The following is a 21,076-nucleotide window of genomic DNA, read 5'->3' as shown; positions in this document are numbered from 1 at the left end:
CTGTTATCTGTTTTTTATCATCTACAGTGGCTGCCCCTTAAGCAACAGATTTCCCTCAGCCACTGCCTCTTTTGAAGCTAAGGGACATATCTAAATCTAAAGAACTCACGGTTCAATAGTTTAGGTGGAATTTTGCTCACTCAGAGAGGCTGAATAGCTAGTAGCTAACCTTTTCCCTTTGCTGGTATATTCCAGAAAGCCCCACATCCTTCTCTCAGACCCCACTTAACAAAACCCTTGTTTCTTCCTAATACTTCCTGTCAGCTACCTGCTGACTCAGCCTCCTGCTCACAGGTTAATTTTATTTAATCAAACACATCTTTGAATTGTTAACAAAAGCAGTATGAAAAAAAAAGTAACACACTTTAAAATAATATTCCCCCAACATTTCCCTTTTTTCCTAAACAAAAATGAAAGGTTTTAATTTAACATAGTAAGACTGTATACAATAAGAACAATTATCAAGTAAGGATTACATTCACAATGTACTGAATTCCAATTCATTTGTGACTGGTAAATTTAAAGAAAATACTCCATAATCTATCCTCTCTTAGTGAATCCAAAATTTTATACATAAATTACTTTCTATCATATCTAAGGAAAACTGCAACAATAACTATCTAGTCTTCAACTCTATCAAAGGCCCCAGAAGGATATAATATTATTTGAGTAAACAAAAAGTGCATTGCAAACAACTTCCAAACACTCTGGAAATGACAGAGACATCTGACTGCCTGGGAAGTCACCCAAAATTCCTTCTGCAACATTGGGGCATCCATCTTCAGCCTACAGGCCCATAGTATCTGGCAGACTTTTAAGTGAAGCAGGAAATTTGAAAGACTGTCCACCTGTATTGGCAAATTTTGACAGTCACTTTCCTCTGTGTTCTGCAGAATGTCTGGCAGTTTCTTCTGTGAAGCAGGAACCCTGAAAGACCATCCTGCCTTGTTTTGGCAAAATTCAGGGGTCACTTTCCTGTGGGTCCTGCATGTCTAGTTTATACAACATACTGTCAAGCAGTCCAGGCAAGAGCAGCTTCTTGCCCAAATGGCTAGCCTTGCCACATTGAAAGCAAACTTCATAAGGAGTTTCTTTGATGTCCATCATTTCTGAAGTAAATTGGTGCTGTCAGGAGCAGATGTGTCTCATTGTCATGAAAAGCCCTAAGTTAACAAAACATTTTAAATACCATATCCTGTAGGTCTTTGAAAGGTTTGAAGATATACCTAAAATATATCTCTATATTATCTGAAAAACATACCTAACATATCTTCAAATTTGATTGTTATAAGTGACTAACCACTAACTTATGTTCCTGATTATCCTATATAATTTACAATAATAGCTTTCAAAAACTAGAACTTCACCCTACATTTCCAAATGAACTGCATAGGCACAATACCTCAAACAAAAATTGAAACATACATACAATATGTTGTAATTAAAATAACCTTAAACTGGGGTTGGGGATTTAGCTCAGTGGTAGAGCGCTTGCCTAGCAAGCACAAGGCCCTGGGTTCAATTCTCAGCTCCAAAAACAACAACAACAAAAACAAAACAAAACAAAACAAAACAAAAAACCTTAAATTGAGACAAACAATTCCTAAAAGCTGAACATTTACTTCCTGAAGAGGCCAATCTGGATGCCATGATTTTGGTGCAATTATTTTTACATCTGCACCCATGTCTACCAAACCCTCAATTTCTATGCCATTTATTTATATCTTTAACTTTGATCTTTGACCATTTATAGAAGTCTGCCAAAATATTTGCTTTATGGTTTCTCCTGAAAGTTTTGTTTTATCTTCTAAAGTTGTTCTGGCATCCATATCAGTGTGTTTTTTTAACATCAGGCATTAAATCATTCTGTAGAGAATTTCCTGTAATACTGGCAGGGAATGATTGAACTACAATTGATATTGGGGCCTGCAAGAGGCCCTGCAGGGCATTTCCCAATGGCAAAGGGTTACCCTGCCTGTCCCTTGTTGATCTACATTCATTAGTCCAGTGTCAGCCTTTGCCACACCTTCTGCATACTCCAAAAGCCTGAAGCCTTCTGTTTGACCTATTTCTAGAAAAAGCATTGTTTCTAGGAGCACCTTGCCTACACTTCCTTTTCAGATGACCTTGTTTACCACAATTAAAACAACTAACATTTTGATTTTTATTCATATTTTTAGAACACAGTGCTCCTATCCAAGTATCATCATTAGAAGTATAGGAGCCAATATTGACTGTATTTCTGATCCATTCTTCAGTGGGTACTGATCTTACTCTTAAAGGCCTAATCACTCTTTTACATTCTGCATTAGTATTTTCAAAAGCCAAAGCTTTAATTAATATTTGTCTAGTGTCTGGATCAGATATCATTCTATTTACAGATGATGTTAATCTGTGTAAAAAATCAGTGAAAACTTCTTTCGAGCCTTGTATAATTTTAGTAAAGTTCTCTTTCCTGGTTCTTCAACCCTGTCCCATTCATTCAAAGGTGCTATATGGAATCAGGGTGTTATCATCCAACATACACTGTCTTTGCAAGTCAGCATACTGATTCTCACCAAGAATTTGGTCTTGGGAAATATTATGACCTCTAGCCCTACCTCATTTTTCCAGGACCCTGGCTTCCTCTCTCCACCAAGTTCTTCACTGTAATTGAGAACCAGCTTCTAATTCTGCTGAAACTAAATTCTTCCAGTCTTGTGGAATAATTGTATTCCTAGTTTCCCATGAATTTAACATATGTCTTACAAAGGGTGAATGCATAACACATGAAACTACTGCTTCCTTAAATCTCCTTAAGTCTAACATATCTACAGGATTAACTTGGGGATAAGTATCATCTGGTGGTTGTTGTTGAACAGTAACTGCATATATTAAAGTTGGTGTTCTAATAACCTTAGGCCATTCCTCTCCTGTTTCACAATGCAATGGTGTGGTACATTCTGCTCTAAATTCCTCTGTCTTTGTCTGAGCATTTTTTCTTTTTTTCATTAGTATACCTTTCCAAGGCCTGCATCCTATTAATCCACTTGTCATATTTAGCACAAAAAACCACACCAAGGCTATTATTGATAAGATATTAATTGCCATACTGATAGTATGTATTATTTGTATTATATCAGTGTCAGTTAAATCATTAATCTTCCCATATTCTGATTCTAACTTCATGCCTTCTAAGGTAGCAGTATAAAGAGCCCTAGCATCCTTCATTCTTATGTTTCCCATTCTTAACATAGAAAAAAATTCTTTTCAATATTATTTAACTCTCTCTTACTGTCCTAAAGAATTTTCCAAATTGCTCACCAATTCTGTTGACTTCTCTGGGCAAGCAACAGCCAACTGCTAGTGTGGAGAAGTCCAGACAGCAGGTGCAGCAGAGCTGGCTGGTGTGACCCCTCCTTTGGTGTGGTTCTACCACCCATTGGACACCAATTGTTGTTATCTGTTTTTTATTATCTACGGTGGCTGCCCTTTAAGCAACAGCTTCAGGGGCCACAACCTGAGGGGATTCTGTTCCCTCAGGCACTGATTCTTTCAAAGCTACTAAGGGAAATTTTATCTTGATCTGAAGAACTCACAATTCAGTGGTTTAGGTGGAATTCTGCTTGCTCAGAGAGACTAAATAGCAAGTAGCTAACTATCTCCCTTTGCTGGTGTCTTCCAAAAAACCCCTGTGTCCTTATTTCAGACCCAACTTAAAAAACCCTCCTACATGTGATTTCTTCCTACCACTTCCTGTCAGCTACTTCCTGACTCAGCTTCCTGCTTGCAGGTTAATTTTATTGTTAATTAAACACATCTTTGAATTGTTAACAAAAGCAGTAGGAAAAATGCAATACACGTTTTTTGAGACAGACTCTCACTCTGTAGTTCTGGCTGTCCTGGAACTCTCTATGTAGACCAGGCTGGGCTTAAACTCACAGGGATCCTCCTGCCTCTACCTCCCAAGTGCTGGGATCAAAAGTATGTGCTACTATACCCCACCTCTGTGGAGGTTTTGTGAAAATAACCACAATTGCTATAAGCTCATGAGTGCAATTGTCCTATTGTATTCAAATACATTATTGCACAGTGATGTGTGACAAGACTTTTTCTAGGGAGGGCCAATATTCTACTCACCCAAGACAGGGAGCCAATGACAGACCAAAGTACAGATACCACCAAAGTCAAACTTGATGAACCGTAAGTTTTATTGGAGTTACTGTATTATAATGGTTTCTATTGCTCTGAAGAGTCACCATTACCATGGCAACTTCTACAAAAGAAAGTATTTAATTGGGCCTGGCTTACAAGTTCAAAGGGTTATTATGTTGGGAAGCATGGCAGCATGCAGGCAGGCATGGTGCTGGAAAAGGAGCCAAGAGTTCTACATCTGGATCAGCAGGCAGCAAGAAGAGAGAATGAGCCACTGGGCCTGGCTTGGGCTTCTGAAACCCCAAAGTCCACCCCTAGTGACATACTACCTCTAACAAACCCACACCCACTCCAGCAAGGCCACACCTCCTAATGCCTTTAAATAAGCATTAAAATATGGATCTATGTGGGCCATTCTTAATCAAACCACCACAGCTACTTACAGGAATATGGGTGAGGGGTTACTTACAGGAGCATAAATGACTCAAAGACAACTGCATCACCAAAGCCCACCCCAGCATGGGTGGCAGCTCACAAAGCTGGGAACCTGGAGCACACTGCACAGCCTGCAGGCAGCTCAACAGGTTGGAGAGTGTCCTTTCCAAGTGACATAGTAGGGCTAAACCTCTTCCAGGAAGCTCAGCTGTTTTCTACCTCTTCCAAGCAGCTGGTCTGGTCTGGTCTCACAGTATTTTTGCCATTTGGCTTGTCTGAGAGCAGTCTTGTCTCAGTAGTCTTTATTGTTTACTCTTAGAGGGAGGGTCCTAGTGGATTTGGTCAATTTCTGGGACTTAATGACACTGTCTTGAGTTGTTTGCCTTTCTGCTTAGGGAGTTTCCCAGAAGGATAGGACGTTTCAGTCTCGAGGAAACAGTTACACAGCACACTGCAGTCCTCTCCAACCTCTGGTTCTCAGTCTTTCTCTACCCTTTTCTACAGAATTCCCTGAGCTATGTGAGAAGGGGTGTGACACTGGTGTCTCATTTAAGGTTGGGAACTCCGTATTTAGTCTCTGAACTCTAATCAGTAATGGGTCTCTGTATTAATTTCTATCTGATGCCAATATTTGTTTTCTGGAGTTCCCTTCCGGTCCCAGCACCATCTTTGATTCTCTGGCAAGGGTCTTTCCCTTTGCTCATTGGTCCTTTCTACTCCTTCAGGTTATGTATCCACAAACATCTGGAGCCTACTGTTCTTTCAAGCTTAAGGGCAAGGCACTAAAAAGCTAACTTAAACTGGCATATAATGAGGTCAGGTGGTGGTGCATGTGCGCCTTTAATTCCAGCACTCCGGAGGCAGAGGCAGGCAGGTCTCTACAAGTTTGAGGCCGTCCTGGTCTACAGAGCTGGTTCCAAGATAGCCAGGGCTACACAGAGAAACCCTAGGCAGAGAGTGGGGGGTGGGGCACTGTAATGAGATGGACTTGCAGATTCTCCTGGGGGAAATCCCAATTGCCTGAAGGTATAAATTCTGTATGAGTCACTTAAATTTTTCTTTCTTTTTTTTCCCCCTTTGGTTTCCTGAGAAAGGGTTTCTCTGTGTAGCTCTGGCTATCCTGGAACTTACTCTGTAGACCAGGCTGGCCTTGAACTCACAGAGATCCACCTGCCTCTGCCTCCCAAGTGCTGGGATTAAAGGCGTGCACCACTACCACCTGGCTTCATTTATATTTTTCTTACGAAGAAACTAACATTCTTTTGCCTAGGTCAAGGTGTTGGATATTTTATGACTATCTCTAATGCGGCTCTTTACCAGCAAAGGGCCTTTGAAGCCATTTTGTGCCGCCAAATGACAACTCCTTCACCAGCAATTACAGATGAGGAAAATACATTTTCTTAAGTCTTCTGAGATTTCTTTGTCATTAGCCAATGGCACTTGTCTTTCAGTGTTAGAATACTTAATATCTCATTTTCAAAAGTTCCTTTGTGTGTAACTTTTTCTTTTATAAAATACATACTAGAGTTCTGCAGAGAAACAGAACTGGTATCATGTATTATGGAAACTGGGGGGGGGGGGAATAAACAGAGTGGACCAGTTAACTAGATGTGGTACAGGCAGTTTGAAGGGAGAATGCTAGAGAACTGTCACTTAAGGAGGGTGGCTCTTTTGTTCCATTTAGTTTTTAGCTGATTAGATAGAGACTACTGACATCATGAAATACAAATTTCCTTACACAAAAATTCATCAACTTAAACTTTTAGGTTATCCAAAAATGTCCTTCCTGATGACATGTGAAATCAGCCATGACAGCATCATATCAACACCTGTAAAGATTGCACATTTAATTGAGCGGTTTTGTTTTAGAGATTGGGTCATTGTTTAGCACAGGTGAACCCATTCACCATGTACAAAATCCCTGGTTTCTTCTATTACACCCTCAAATATTCCTTAAATAAAAATTCTATTTCTGTTCTCCTACAAACACACTTACTTTATACACACTGGTTATGAATAGACCATCCTTCATGCCAGAAATTATCCAGCCATTGGTAGCCTCTTGTAAACCAGTTTCTACTTCTCCATGGAATCTATCCCTTAAAACAACCGCAGAAGACCAGAGCAAAGAGGAGTCAACTGATGACCAAGAGGAGTTGACTGATGAGGAGGAGTCAGCTTACAGAGAGGAGTCGACTGACGACGAAGAGGAGTAGGCCGAATATCAGCGCATGTTCAAACACTTCCATGAAAATAAGGTAGAAATTGCCAGCGCCATCACAAAGCCGTTTCCTTTCCTTATGAGCCTCCAAGACCGCGGCTTCATCTCTGAGCAGAAGTTTCAGGTAAGTGAGGAGAATGAACTCAGCCCTGACAGTAAGCCTGCCCCGGCTGTGTTATGCTGAACCTCTGGGTGCAGCCAACAGGCTGAAGGGCCTCCAGGGAGGAGGGACCTTCTCTTCTTGGAAGTCAAAAGTGAGAGGAGAAGCGGGCATCACAGGAAACATTCACATCCATCGCTGCTGTAACCGGGGCTGAGGTACATGGTGACAGCGGATGGTATAGGAAGTGGGAATGCACTAAAGGGCGAAGCACCTCAGGTTTCCTTGTGCAATGTAACAAAAGAAACTAGAACGTGAGTGGACACATCCAAGCAGTGCTTCCTTACAAAGCCTACTTATTCCAAATCCTGGAGCCTGAGAGTTGTGAAAGTCACAGACAATTAGGTCGCGTGAGAACAGACCTAGAAATCATGCTCACTTCTGTCTGTCCAAATTGTTCCTGTTCTTCAGGCACCACTGAGGCCCTAGAATGTAGTAAAGGACGGTGATGGGGTCCCCTGGGGATAAAGAAGTCAAGTCCTGTCTCCTTTGTGCGTTGTCTTTGCCCTGTGGCCAGGATGCTCACTTTGTTGCCTTGAGCCCTGCAGACCAGGTCAGTCTCCAGGGAGTTACTGTCTGGTCCCCAGACAGCCTCTCATGGCCTGTTAGGGTAACAATGGAGCATCTTGGCAGGGCTCTTACAGACACACCATTTGATTATTCTTCAGAACTACTCTTTCCTGTCAACTGTGTGTCAACATCAGAGATGCTCTGGAGAAGCAAGGGTCTGTTATTACAGGGAGGACATGTAAATTGTCACCTGATGTATACAAAACTCAGACACTTCACAGGAAGTCAAACAGTGTTTGAACCAGTCTAAGCCTCTCTTGTAATTCATAAATTCATTCTGACATAATTCTCCACTCAATATTTTTTTTTTTTTTTGGTTTTTTGAGACAGGGTTTCTCTGTGTAGCTTTGCGCCTTTCCTGGAGCTCACTTGGTAGCCCAGGCTGGCCTTGAACTCACAGAGATCCGCCTGGCTCTGCCTCCCGAGTGCTGGGATTAAAGGCGTGCGCCACCAACGCCCGGCTCCACTCAATATTTTTAAGACCTCAAAAAAAATGCAAGACCCTGGATGCAGCGGGAAAAGTGGTATATGACATCCTCAGTGACCTGCAGAAAAAGTTTAGCTTGCCGCTTCTGCAAGTGATATTCAGCACAACACATCTGAAGGCCTACCCAGACTTAAAGGAGACTATGAGGAGCTTCCTAGATGGTAACTACAGCTCTCACCTGCTTCAGAGAATTCAAGATAAATTTCATTTATTTGTCCATTCATCTTTAGTTAACAGTTGAAATACACTTTACTGAATGACTATGACACACTAAGCAAAGAGGATTACAAAGTGAAGAAACCACACATGGCCCATGTGGTCAAGAACTTACACATAAGCCAAGGAACCCACAGATAAGAGCCCAGCCAGGAACTGATTTGTGTGCTATAAAATACAAGGCTATACTCTCTACTATGTTTTCTGGGAAGGGAAGAAAATGTGGATGATAAGTTTCTCTAAGAAGGAGGAAGTTCTCAGATACTTGCAGACATGTCCAATGAGATATATATATATATATATATATATATATATATATATATATATATATATATATTCCTTGTATTTAAAAAATGTACTCATTCAGTAGAGTCCTACATCAACTTTCTTCTCCAAAAAGTGTAGAAATCACAAAGGAAGCTCAGCTCAAATGCCTCCCAAGATACACTAAAGGGCAGACCAGCAGGGCCGGGGAAAGGGACAGTCCCGCCAGGACATTCTGAGCTCCTCCTGCCTCCATTGTTGCTTCCTTCACCATGACTACCCCTTGGTTATATACTGAGGAAACTGCAGAGAGCTTAAGACACCCCATGGAAAAGAAATGTCTGGATGAGCCACTGATCTTCTGAAGTAAGTGACATTACAGGGGTCATCAAAAGTAGACCATGAATGGACTAAGACATGAACGAGCCTTTAGGAGAGACAGAGAGACTACCATGATTAAGCAAGGCACTTTGGGGAAGGGATGAGGGCCCGCATCACACCTAGTCCAGGGCTGGTGGCTCAAGCCAATTGTAGAGAGACATGCACAGGCGAGCCTTTCAGGACCTCTGAAAGACGTCTGTGTTCACTTAACCTGGCAGTTCCTTTGTGGAAAGATCGCAACCTCAAGGTTGAGGGGTTTTGTCAAAGAAAGCAGTGTTCCCCAGAGAATGGTCTGGACTGACAGCTACTGGTGGGGACGTGAGGACATTAGAGACTATCTCCCTTATTTTATAAAGCTACCTGACAAATGTATGGAGTTCCCCACTGCACACCGGAATTATCATCGGTGAAATCCTGCCATTTATTTTATTTTATTTAGGGCAAGGGAGTTCAAGACAGAGTCTCATTATGTAGTGCTGGCTGTCCTGTAACTCACTATGTAGACTGGGCTGGTCTCAAACTGACAGAAATCCACCTGCCTCAGCCTCCTAATTGCTGGGATTAAAGGCATGCCCCAGGCTTGAAATCCTGCCCTTTATTCATTGAAAGAGTTAGAATCCTTATTGTTAGGAATGTGGCTTTGAGAAAACAACCCCATGACAAAAAGAAAGAGGAGGCTTCATTCAGTTTAGTTATGTGTGAATGGCTGCTGTGCATGTATATAGTACTACTGGGTTCTTGAGAGAAGCAGAAGCTAAGAAGGGACATGTGATCAATTACATGACAGTAGTTGACTCAAGATTATATACATAGTGAGAAAAAATGACTTATTTCACAGACCAACAAGCCACCACATGTCTTTGTGAATGTCCCAAGAAAGAGTAGGACCAAGAATCTTTGCACAGTTTGGCCACTGACTGGTGGATCCACCTTCATTAGTTTTTGAGGCTGGCTTAGCTTGGGGAACTTGTTAGACCTTTGTTTCCATCAATTTGTTTTGGGTCATTATCTTCAAATATTCAGGAAGAATGGGAGTATCAGTGGAAGAGTAAGCATACAGAGAGAGTGTTGGCTTAATGCTATACTTGCAAATCAGAGTTGTGATTACTTTAAATCTAATTACCCATGTATCTTTAAATAAAATAAACTCAGAAATAAAAGCCCAGAGGATCAAGTTCGAGGTGGAGTTGCTGTTGAGACTGAGTCACTTGGCAGTAGATGAGGAATACTATCTGAACCCAAGTAGTCTACAATGCACTCCCAGCAGGTCTTCAGATGATTTTGATGGGAACACTGTACTTAGAGATCATCAATGCCAAGTCTGAAGCTGAAAGCTTACTAAGTGAAGGCCATGGTGGAGTAGGAGGAGACATTGTGTTCATAGCTTCTGGCTCCTACAGACAAAGGCTGCAGCTTGTGTTACCGGGAACTTAAGGAGCAGGTATGAGGGGACTGTAGACTTGGCAAGCAGAGTGCTCATGCATAGGCTGCTATGGAGTCATCACACAGGCTTTTTGGAAGGTTGTTGTTGCTGGCTTTTTTTCAAATGTGTAGGGCCACCTGCAGTTGGCTGAATTTCAAAATGTGGTTAATGACCTATGTAGTTGTCCTAGCTTTCATTGTCAGCTTGACACAGACTAAAGTCATCTGAGAAAAGCCTTGTTTGAGGAATTTCTTAGAACATATTATCTTGTGGACACGTCTGTAGGGGGTTGTCTTATTAATTGATACAGGAGACTTCAGTCCACAGTAAAGGGCACGATCCCTAGGTAGGTGGTCCTGAACTGTCTGAGAAAGCCAGAGTGTGGGCAGCAAGCAGTGTTTCTCTATTGTTTCTGTGTTAAGTCCCTGACCTGCTTAAGTTCCTGCCCTGACTTCTATCAAAGGATGGACTATGAACTGCAAGTATAAGCTTAAATAAACCCTCTCTTTCTTTATTTGGTCATGGTACTTGTCACAGCAACAAATGGAAACTAGGAGAGCATCATTGGCCAGTTGGAATGAGGATTTGTTTTGTTTTGTTTTCGAGACAGGGTTTCTCTGTGTTAACAGCCATGGCTGTCCTGGAACATGGAATAAGTTTAAAACTGGTAAAATTGGAAACTTTCACTATAGTTCTGATCATTATTCTATTGTTGTGAAGAAATACCGTAACTATGGCAACAAAGGAAAGCATTTAATTGGAGCTTGCTTACAGTTTTAAAGGTTTTGTCCATAGCCGTCATGGTGGGGATTATGGTAGCATGCAGGCAGCCTGGCTTGGGCTTTTTGAAACCTCAAAGCCTACCCCCAGTGACACACTTCCTCCAACAAGGCCACACCTCCTAATCCCTCCCAAGTAGTGCCACTCCCTGATGAGTAAGCATTCAAATATGAGCCTGTGGGGCCAAACCACTTTTTTTTCTTTTAAAACATCTATTCTCTTTTTTCTTGTTTTCTTTTTCTTCTTTTCTTTTTTGGCTTTTTTGAGTATTTTTTCTTTTATCAAAAATAGATTTTTTTTCTCACATAATATATCCTGATTATGATTTCCCTTTCCTCTACTCCTCCCTTGCCATCCATATCTAACCCCTTTCTGTCTCTCATCAGAAAACAGGATTGTAAAGGATCATAATATAATATGATATGATAAAACAAAAACTAACACATCAGAATTGAACAAAACAAACAGAAGGAAATGGGCCCAAGAGAAAGCACAAGAAACAGAGGCCAGTTCATTCACACACTCAAGAATCCCATAAAAACACTAAGCTGAAAGCCATAATATATAGGCAGAGGCTGTGTAGTATAAAAAGAGGGAATAAAACAGTATATCATTTGTACATGATAATTAATTAGAAAATGCATCTAGGATAGGGATGGGGGCATGTGTTTACTTCTCCTTTTAGTTCTAGGAACCCATCTGGTGCAGACCTCTGCAGGCCCTGAGCATGCTGCCTCAGTCTCTGTGAGTTCATATATATGTTGATTTTGTTGATTTAGAGGCCCTTGTTTTCTTGGTGTCCTCCATCCCCTCTGGATCTTACATTCTTTCCACCTCCTCTTTGGAGGTTTTCTCTGAGCTTTGAGGGGAGGGATTTGATGGAGACATCCTTTTTAGAGCTGAGTGTTTCATGGTCTCACACTCTCTGCATATTGTCTGGCTGTGGGTCTCTGTATTTGTTCCCATCTGCTGCAGGAGGAAGCTTCTCAGATGATGGCTGTGCATGGCACTGATCTATGAGTATAGCAGAATGTCATTAGGAGTCATTTTGATGCTATGTTTTTATTTGTTTATTTTGTTATGTTTTATTTTGTTTTAGAATAGCAGTATTTGGTTTTACCCTAGGTTCCTGGGCTATCTAGTCTCAGGTTCTTGGTCACCAAGCAGTGTTAGATATGGGTTCCATCTCACAGAGTGGGCCTTAAGTCAAATCAGATACTGGTTGGTTACTCCCACAAGTTTTGTGCCACCACTAGCATATCTTCCAGACAGGATACCACTGTAGATCAAAGGGTTTGTAGGTGGGGTAGTGTTTAAGTTTCTCCTTTGGTAGTAGGCAGAGTACCTTCCTGTGCCAAAGATGCTAGCACACAGGGATGAAGGCTCTATGTAGGCACCAGTTCAACATCTCCATGTTCAATAAGTTGCATAGGTATCTTCAACAAAGATGCCTTGCTGTTGGTTAGTGGAGAGCAAACTGTAGTCTTAGCAACAGCTTTGTTTCTTTGGAGGTTCCCATGGGACACCTTTGGCTAAGAACTCAATTAGATGTAAACCAATCCTGGTACTGGAAGCTTCCTTTGGTGACAAGAAATGGCCAGTTGGGGCTCTGTATCCCATGTCATTTGGTGATTTCATTTAGATTACTTTCATATATATATATGGAAGCTTCCATATATATATATATGGAAGTGTCGACTGTATGAGAAGTCCATACTGCCCCTCAAATGCCCCTTTAGGTTTAGCTGTCTTTTGTGGCTGGAAGTTTTTTTCTGGTGCCACCCAGCTCCTGCTGCCCTGTGGTCCCACAGCCACTTGGACCCAAATAAACACACAGAGGCTCATATTATTTACAAATGATATGGCCTAATGGCTCAGGCTTCTCACTAGCTAGTTCTTACATCTTCAATTAACTTATTTCTATAAATCTATACTTTGCCACATGGCTTATGGCTTACCAGTACCTTTACATCTTGTTTCTCATGGCAGCAGCTGACAGCATCTCCTCTGCTCTGTCTTTCTCCTTTCTCTCTCTCTAGTTAGAATGTCCTGCCTAACCTTATTCTGCCCCACCATTGGCCAGACAGCTTTATTTACCAACAAATTAGAACAACACATTTTCACAGCATATCACCCATTATTTCCCCTTTTCTTTCTATTCAAAAGGAAGGTTTTAACTTCAACATAGTAAAATTACATATAACAAAACAGTTATCAAGCAAGAATTTTAGTTATAATATCTAGTCTATTTGTATTTGGCAAAATTAAAGAAGATATCCTGTATTTGTGAGTCTAAGGTTTCATTTCTACCCTATCTCTTATCATAACCAAGGAAAACTATAATTATAACTATCTAGTCCTCAACTACATCAAAGACCCCAGAAGGATATGATATTACCTAAGTAAATAGGAAGTGCATTGTAAGCAACTTCCAAAAATCTAGAATGACAGAGATAGCTGGCTGCTTGGACAGTTACTCAAAGTTCTTCTGCAATGTTGGGGCATCTGCCATGGACTGGCCCGACGGGGGTATCAGGACCGTAGGAGAACCAGGGCTTGGGTAGTCAGGAAGGCAAGGATTCGGCGACTGACAGACAGACAACACACTCAGAAGTGGTTTGAATCTGCTGCAATTTTACTTCTTCAAATCAGTAGTTTATATACAGAAAAGAAAACTATCAAGTCATACAAGGAACAACAAGAGCTTGGCAATAATTCAATTACATCATCTTTAAAAAAAACAGCAAGCACACTATTATTAATCGGCGCTAGACATATCCCTTCACTCACAAGGACTTTATCACCCAAAGAGCAGTCTGTGTTTTTTAAACTTAGTATGGTCCCTAGATTTGTGAAGGCTTCTTTGCAGTTGCGGCTGTGTCCTTCATCTTATCTCAGCAGCTTTCTAGTTTATTATGCACTTCTACTTTTCTGGTTCTCATGACCCACTTAGCCAGTTTGGATGCTGCAGACCCTCTCTAAGTCTTTCTTCAGTTCTCCACCACATATCTCTTTAATATAAAACCTTTTCACCTGCTAGAATATGGACTCTTGTACTTTTCACCTGTAAGGGGAAGGGGTTCTGTAGTCCTTAAGTTTCCCATGCTGAACTTCCTCAATGGAGGGGCCCACCATCTGCCTCCTATAAGATAACATTGGAGAAACCTCTGTGTAACTGGGTGGGAATCCACCATGCTGTAGATCAAGCATGCATGCTGCAGCTCATGGCTTGCCTGAGATACAACTAAGAAGCTGTTTTTAGCTCCACTTTAGAATCTCTTATTAAGTTCTCTGGGGTTTTAGGTGGAAACTCTTGCCCCACATTGGGCACCAATTGTAGATGAATTTCTAAATGGTCTTATTAAATAAAAAATATGGGGCCAAATATATGGGTGAAAAAGCATTAGAGAGATCAGGGGAACAGGGAAAGCCACCAGCGAATCTTATCTCACCAACTCTGCAGCTTCCAAATGCTGCGATGCCCTATTTACCCATGCCTACATGCCTTGCTGTTCTGCCATCTGATTTGCTCTCTTCTTTCAGCTACATTACTTCCTCTTCCTACCCAGCTCTGTTTCTTCCTGTCTGTCTTTACAGACCTCCAGACCTCCATAGTTAACTAGTTTTAGAATTTAAGGCATGTGTCACCATGCTTGGCTCTGTTTCCAGTGTGGCCTTGAACACACAGAGATCCTGCCTGACAAGTGATAGGATTAAGGGCATGTGCTACTATTGCCCGACTTCTTTGTTCACTTAAAATGGCTTGCTATTTCCTCTGACTTCCAGGCAAAAGCTTTATTTATTAAAGCACAAATAAAATATCACATTTCAGCACAAATAAAATATCACCACATTTCCCCCTTTTTGTCTAATAAAAAATAAAAAAATAAAACTTACATCTAGTATAAGAAAAACTATATACAATAAGTACAATAACTCTATACAATATATACAAGCAATAAATACCTAAACAATGTCAAGTCCATTTGCATTTGACAAACTCAGAGAAAATATTCCATTATCTACTCTATTTTAGTGAGTCCAAAGAGTACCTAATTCACTTTCTATCTTGTCTTGTATTACCAACAGAAAACTATCTTATGATGTCTTTCAAACTTACATACTTAACACCTCTTAGCGAGTTTCTTTTCTGAATTTTTTAACAAGGAAAACTATAATTACAACTATCTAATCTTCTGTAGCTAGAATTTTTCTGGTCCTGCCTGGCCCACAGTCAGGACAAATCTCTCTAACCCACCAGTCCCGCAGTAGCTCAGACCCAACCAAGTAAACACACAGAGACTTATATTGCTTACAGACTGTATGGCCATGGCAGGCTTCTTGCTAACTGTTCTTACAGCTTAAATTAATCCATTTCTATAAATCTATACCTTGCCACGTGGCTCGTGGCTTACCAGCATCTTCACATGCTGCTTGTCATGGTGGTGGCTGGCAGTGTCTCCCTTCCTAGCCTTCTGCGTCCCAGAATTTTCTTCTCTGCTTGTCCCACCTATACTTCCTGCCTGGCCATTGGCCAGTCAGTGTTTTATTTATACAGAACAATATCCACAGCACTTCCCCTTTACTTTTTTTTTTTTAAAGGAAGGTTTTAACTTTTACATATCTCCAAAATCAGCTTGGTATATTTGGGAATTTGGGTGTAGCTTCTCTTACTACTTCCTGCTGAAGGGGGGCACTGTATCTTATGGGGACACAAAGAAAATTTTAGGATTATGGAAGAGTCCATGAGGGTGTATCGTCTGAGCCAGTTGCCTTGAAACAGTTCTGGATGTTGGATCATCTGGGCCTTGGTGTCATCGGAAACCTTTCAGGGGGTCTTGGCTGGACAAACCTGATGTGTCTTAATCTGGAATAAATCCATAGCCCTGGCTTTCTGTGGAAACAAAAGCAGAGCCTCCTTTCCAAAGCAACATATCCTTACATCCAAATTTTGAAGTCAAGGTACCTTTAAAATATACATTTTGGCATAACTCAACAGCTTTTGCAATCAAATGTTTTTCTTCAGTTACGAATATCAAAGAGAACATAATCCAGATTCTCTGTGTGGTAGCCATCTTTGTGTGGCTTATTTTTTATATCACCTTGAGCCTATTGCTTTAAACTGCAGCCTTCTAAGCCTGAAACGGCACTGTGGCTTCTTCACTTCACTTCTGCCCACTTCAGCTTCCCAACATGGTGGTGGTACATTTTCCGCCAGCTCTGGGAGCCATCAACTCTCAGAAATAGTGGGTCTATGTTTCTATCAAAGCAGCGTGTAGCCCAGAAACCTCTTTTTTTGTTTTGTACTAGCAAAAGCTAAACCCACCACGCAGCTTAATGTGCCACTAGCAGAGGCCTCATTCCCGCCATACTGCAGGTTGAGCATGCATGCCAGGAACCCGCCATAGTAGCTCAAACACGCAGGCTGCCGCTAACTTGAGAGAGACAACTAGGAACTATTTTTAGCTCCATTTTAGAATCTTTTTTTCTCAGGTTTTAGGTGGAAACTCTTGCCAACACGTTGGGCACCAATCTTCCGTTCCCTTAGACACCTGAGAAGGAAATAATATTACTTAGTAAAACAGGAAGTACAAACAAGCGACTTCCAAAAAATGTGAGTTATGACAGAAACAGCCAGCCTCTTGGACAGTCACCCAAGGTTTCTCTGCACGTTGGGGCATCATCTTTGGCTACAGTCTTTCCCCATATTTTTCTTTTTTTAAGATTTATTTCTATTTTTATGTATATGTGTATTATATATTTTATGTATACAGTTTGTCTGCATGTGTGATTATTGTCCATATATGTCCAGTGCCCACAGAGGCCAGAAGAGAGACTTAGGATTAGCATTACAGACAGGTGTAAGTGGTCATGTGGGTACTGAGACTTGAACCCAGGTCCTCTGCAGGAGCGGCCAGTACTCTTAACAACTGAGTCATTTCTCCAGGCCCTCTCCCCATACTTTTCAAATAAAAATTTCTCTTTATTTTTTTTTTAATTCTTAGAACTTCAGGTAGAAAAAAAGAAAATACTGTGAAAAGTGAGAAGAGAAGGCTTTTTTGGATCTTAAGTGTGACTATTGAAAGATGTGGTTTTGAAGAGGTTGTATGGGTTTTGGTTTTGGTGTGTTTTGGTTTTTGGTTTTGATTTTGGCTTATTTTGTTTGTTGGTGGGTTTTGGTTTTTTTTGTTTTGTTTTGTTTTTTTGTCTTAGTTCAAAATCGAGCGTGCTGTGCAGTCAGACAGCAGTGAGGACTCTTCTCTGTCTCTGTCTCAGGATCCGTGACCATCAAGTGTCTTTGCTAGGACTAGCATCCAGTATGCTGGATCACCAAGGATAAAGAAAGGGGTCAGGAGAGCTTGCTTCTAGCCTATTAATCTGTGACAAACAAGGTGGCTATGCCCTAACATAATCAAGACAGATACAGTTCTGCCAAAGGGAGCAAGACAGGAGAGGAAAAACACAGAAATGGTGTGATAGTTGGTTTTAATTGTCAATTTGACATTATATATAATCTTATGGAGAGTCTCAATAAGGAATTATATAGATCAAGTTGATTTGTGGGTATGAATGTGAGGGGTTTTCTTAATTGGGTTAATTGAAGTAGAAAGACCAGACTCCTCAAGTGTGTCAAAGAACTAATTAGAGCTTGCACAGAAAATTTCCTATAAAATTTTTATTTTATCTGTACAAAAATATGTCAAGATTCAAAATGTCCCATTGGGGGTAGAGGGCCAAAATGACGAGGGCCCTCCCTGGATTCCCAGTTCTCAGTTCAGTAGCCTTGGGGTCTTTAGAAAGAGGAAAGGAATGACAGTTGAAACTTTGATGTAAGCAGGGCCTTTGCAGTGTGATTGGTCCCAAGATTTGTAACTTCTCTTCATTATTTCTTCCCTCATTGCCATTCATTGTTTTCTAGATACTGTGGAGACTGGAAACAACACTATTGTAGGAAAATCCAAGGGGAAGAGAAGTAAGGTAACAAATGAGAGTTTATGTGCTTTTGATGTATCTAATAAGTTATTTACTGCTAGAATTATTATTGTTATTGTGTGTGACAATGGGGTAGACTGTGGTGACCTCCCCCTTGCCCTTGGAACATGTTGTCTTTATGACAAAGACATTCTATGCACATAATTAAGCTAGGGACCTTGATGGGGGTGGCAATTGTCTTTGACTGTTGGTCAAAGACCACTCTGATTTTATGGGTCTTAAGCAGTGAGGAACTTGGGCTGGAGAGATGGCTCAGAGGTTAAGAGCACTGACTGTTCTTCCATAGGTCCTGAGTTCAATTCCCAGCAACAACATGGTGGCTCACAACCATCTGTAATGAGATCTAGTGCTCTCTTCTGGCCTGCAGTCATACATGCTGTATACATAATAAATAAATTAATTAAAAAAAAAAAAGAAGTGAGGAACTCAGGCCAGGTGGTGGTGCATTCCTTTAATCCCAGCACTTGGGAGGTAGGAGCAGACAGAACTTTGTGAGTTTGAGGCCAGCCTGAGATACAGAGTGAGTTCCAGGAATGGTGCCAAAGCTACATAGAAAAACCCTGTCTTGAAAAACCAGAAGGAGGAGGAGGAGGAGGAGAAGGAGGAGGAGGAAGAGGGAGGAACTTTCTTAAATACAGAGAGAGGAAATGACGGTTGCAGGAGGCCGTGAGATATACAGCAGGTAACAACTAGTATTGAACAGGCTGACCCACCAGACAGGGAGCCCCACTTGGCAAAGCTATAAAGTTACTGACTGTAAATGACCAGTTGCTCCTGTCTGTAATTTTTCTTATGTGCCACTTCTTTCTTCCCTAATAACAGCCACTGGTATTTTCCCCACTGCTTGTGTGTTTATCTCATAAAAATATTCCATCTTTGGGTACACATATATAGCTGTGGATGGTCAGGAAGATGATTTCTGCTTAGGCTCTATAATTCTAATAATACTAGAATATTTTTCATAACTGACACAGGAAACCAACAGCATTCTCAGTCACAAAGACATCTAATTTTAGATTTCAGAACAAATTCAAAGCAGACTAACTACTCCTGCAGAAAAAACACAAACATAAGTTCCAGTTTTATTGCTAAATCAAGGTCAGAACTGAAGCAACTTTGGTAGACATAGCCCTTTACAGCAACTGACTTTTTGCATATAGTCTCAGCCTCAGTTTATGTTACAGGCTTGAGGCTCAACCAACTGTTTACTTTCTGTCTGGGAACCCTCACCAACTTAGAGCTATTTGCACTGCCAAGCATTACTCACTGGCTGGTCAGTGTGACATCTCTAGCCTGAGAAAAACTGTGTGACTTATTATGTGTTATGAGAATGGGTCAGACCCTGAACATGTACCATAAAAGTGTCCAGAGTTTGGCTGAGAGAGGAGTCACAATGTAGAGAGAGGCAGCTATGTACAGCTATGTAAGAACTATGCAGAGCTGGGCAGTGGTGGCGCACGCCTTTAATCCCAGCACTCAGGAGGCAGAGGCAGGTGGATCTCTGTGAGTTCGAGACCAGCCTGGTCTACAGAGTGAGTTCCAGGACAGGCTCCAAAGCTACACAGAGAAACCCTGTCTTGGGGGAGGAAAAAGAGCTATGAAGAGAGTGATTATGTATGTGTGTGCTGAAAGAGAGATAGCTGAATGTGAAGAAGAGGTGTGAGAGTGTGTGTGTGTGTGAGCATAATAGAGCTGCTGTGCTAGGAACTGTAGCCATGGGGTTGGATTCTCCAGAAGAGCTGCCAGCTTAAGTCGTGCTGGGATCAAGAAAAATGGGCCTTGGCGGTTCTGGAGTTGTATCCATGCCAGTGGATGTCCACATGCTCCAGAAGAGAATTTGACATTGCTGCTGCCGTTGTTGCTGTTATAGCAATGGCAGCCACCGCTGCTACTGTTTCTGGGATTACCATTTCATAATTGCTTACTACAGCTAGCACAGTGGAGACCCTGGCAGCAAAAGTAGCTACCACAGTTAGTTAATCTTTCATTCTATTGGGCATGATAAATTTAATTCAATAGTTATATACATTTTGATTGGCTTTGAAAATTATAAATTTTAAATTTATAATTATAAATTATAAATATTTAAAATTATAAATATAAATTTATAAACTCAAGTTCCATTTGTTTTTGGGATACCATCTTACAAGAACTCCAATTTTCAGTAAGGCTCGTTAAGGAAGGGAATGGCTCAGTTGCCTTTAGCCTACTGACTGTGGGTGAGATAGGACCTCTGTTGGTCTTTTCTGTGTCGAACACACAGATTGCAAGCCCAGTGCCACTTTGAGATCTTTGGCAGCAGTTAACTCTGCAACTCACACACCTGTATGTATAATGAGTATTCAGAGACGGGTAATACCTGGGGGCGCTCACCAACCTAAGACAGAGCACCTGTGTGGCCTGGGCAGGTGTCTCCATGATGGGTAAGGTGACCTGCTGATGTCCCAAGAAACCTAAGTCAGAAGCTCATTTTTTAGTAAAAGGGGGACCTGTAGGTCCCTGGCCCCCGTTTTGGGTAAGTGTTGCCTTGCTTGCTGACCTTGACCTTAATATCCTCCCTATGCTACTTCCCTGCCGGGTTCCACCATCCTGAATGCTTAAGGGAAGTTCCTTGTCTGTGTAACCTGCATAATGGGTGTTAACAGTTTAGATACAAGATTGTAAAACATCGGTAGTGAACTTCTGCCCTCCAGGGTTCTCCCATTGTGCTGTAAGCCTTCAATAAACAGCATTTGGCATTAAAAAAAAAAAAGACTTCTATCCAGAAGTCCCTCAAAATTCAATAGTGGAGTGTGGGGGTCAGCAGAAGATGGAGTGGGAGAGGAAGGACTAGAGAAGGACACAAGGTTACTTTGGTGAATGACAACAATGTCTGCTATATTGGCTAAGATGATGTCTCACAAATGTATCTATGTATCAAAATTTGCCAAGTTATTTGTTTTAAAGATATTCTCATTTTTTATGTCATTCTACCTCAATAAAACTGTTTAAAAAAAAGAGCTACTGTGAAAA

At 41.2% G+C, this 21,076-nt stretch overlaps 1 protein-coding gene and 1 non-coding gene across 2 annotated transcripts; both read left to right on the top strand.

Moving 5' to 3' along the window:
* Positions 1 to 1,462: 1,462 nt before the first annotated feature.
* On the top strand, positions 1,463 to 1,540 carry Trnaa-agc (transfer RNA alanine (anticodon AGC)). Its single transcript has one exon. It is a non-coding gene; the product is annotated as a tRNA-Ala (tRNA).
* A 4,945-nt stretch (positions 1,541 to 6,485) lies between these two features.
* LOC102907861 (nuclear body protein SP140-like) lies at positions 6,486 to 18,655 on the top strand. The gene is made up of 3 exons (XM_076550506.1): positions 6,486 to 6,914; positions 7,970 to 8,168; positions 17,991 to 18,655. The coding sequence occupies exons 1-3, from the start codon at positions 6,801 to 6,803 to the stop codon at positions 18,206 to 18,208; spliced, it is 531 nt and encodes a 176-aa protein (XP_076406621.1). The 5' UTR covers positions 6,486 to 6,800; the 3' UTR covers positions 18,209 to 18,655.
* The last annotated feature ends 2,421 nt before the right edge of the window (positions 18,656 to 21,076 follow it).

The sequence above is a fragment of the Peromyscus maniculatus genome, chromosome 13 (genome assembly GCF_049852395.1).
Source record: "Peromyscus maniculatus bairdii isolate BWxNUB_F1_BW_parent chromosome 13, HU_Pman_BW_mat_3.1, whole genome shotgun sequence".
NCBI classification, from domain to species: Eukaryota; Metazoa; Chordata; class Mammalia; order Rodentia; family Cricetidae; genus Peromyscus; species Peromyscus maniculatus.
This window is presented reverse-complemented; position numbering and strand designations above follow the sequence as displayed.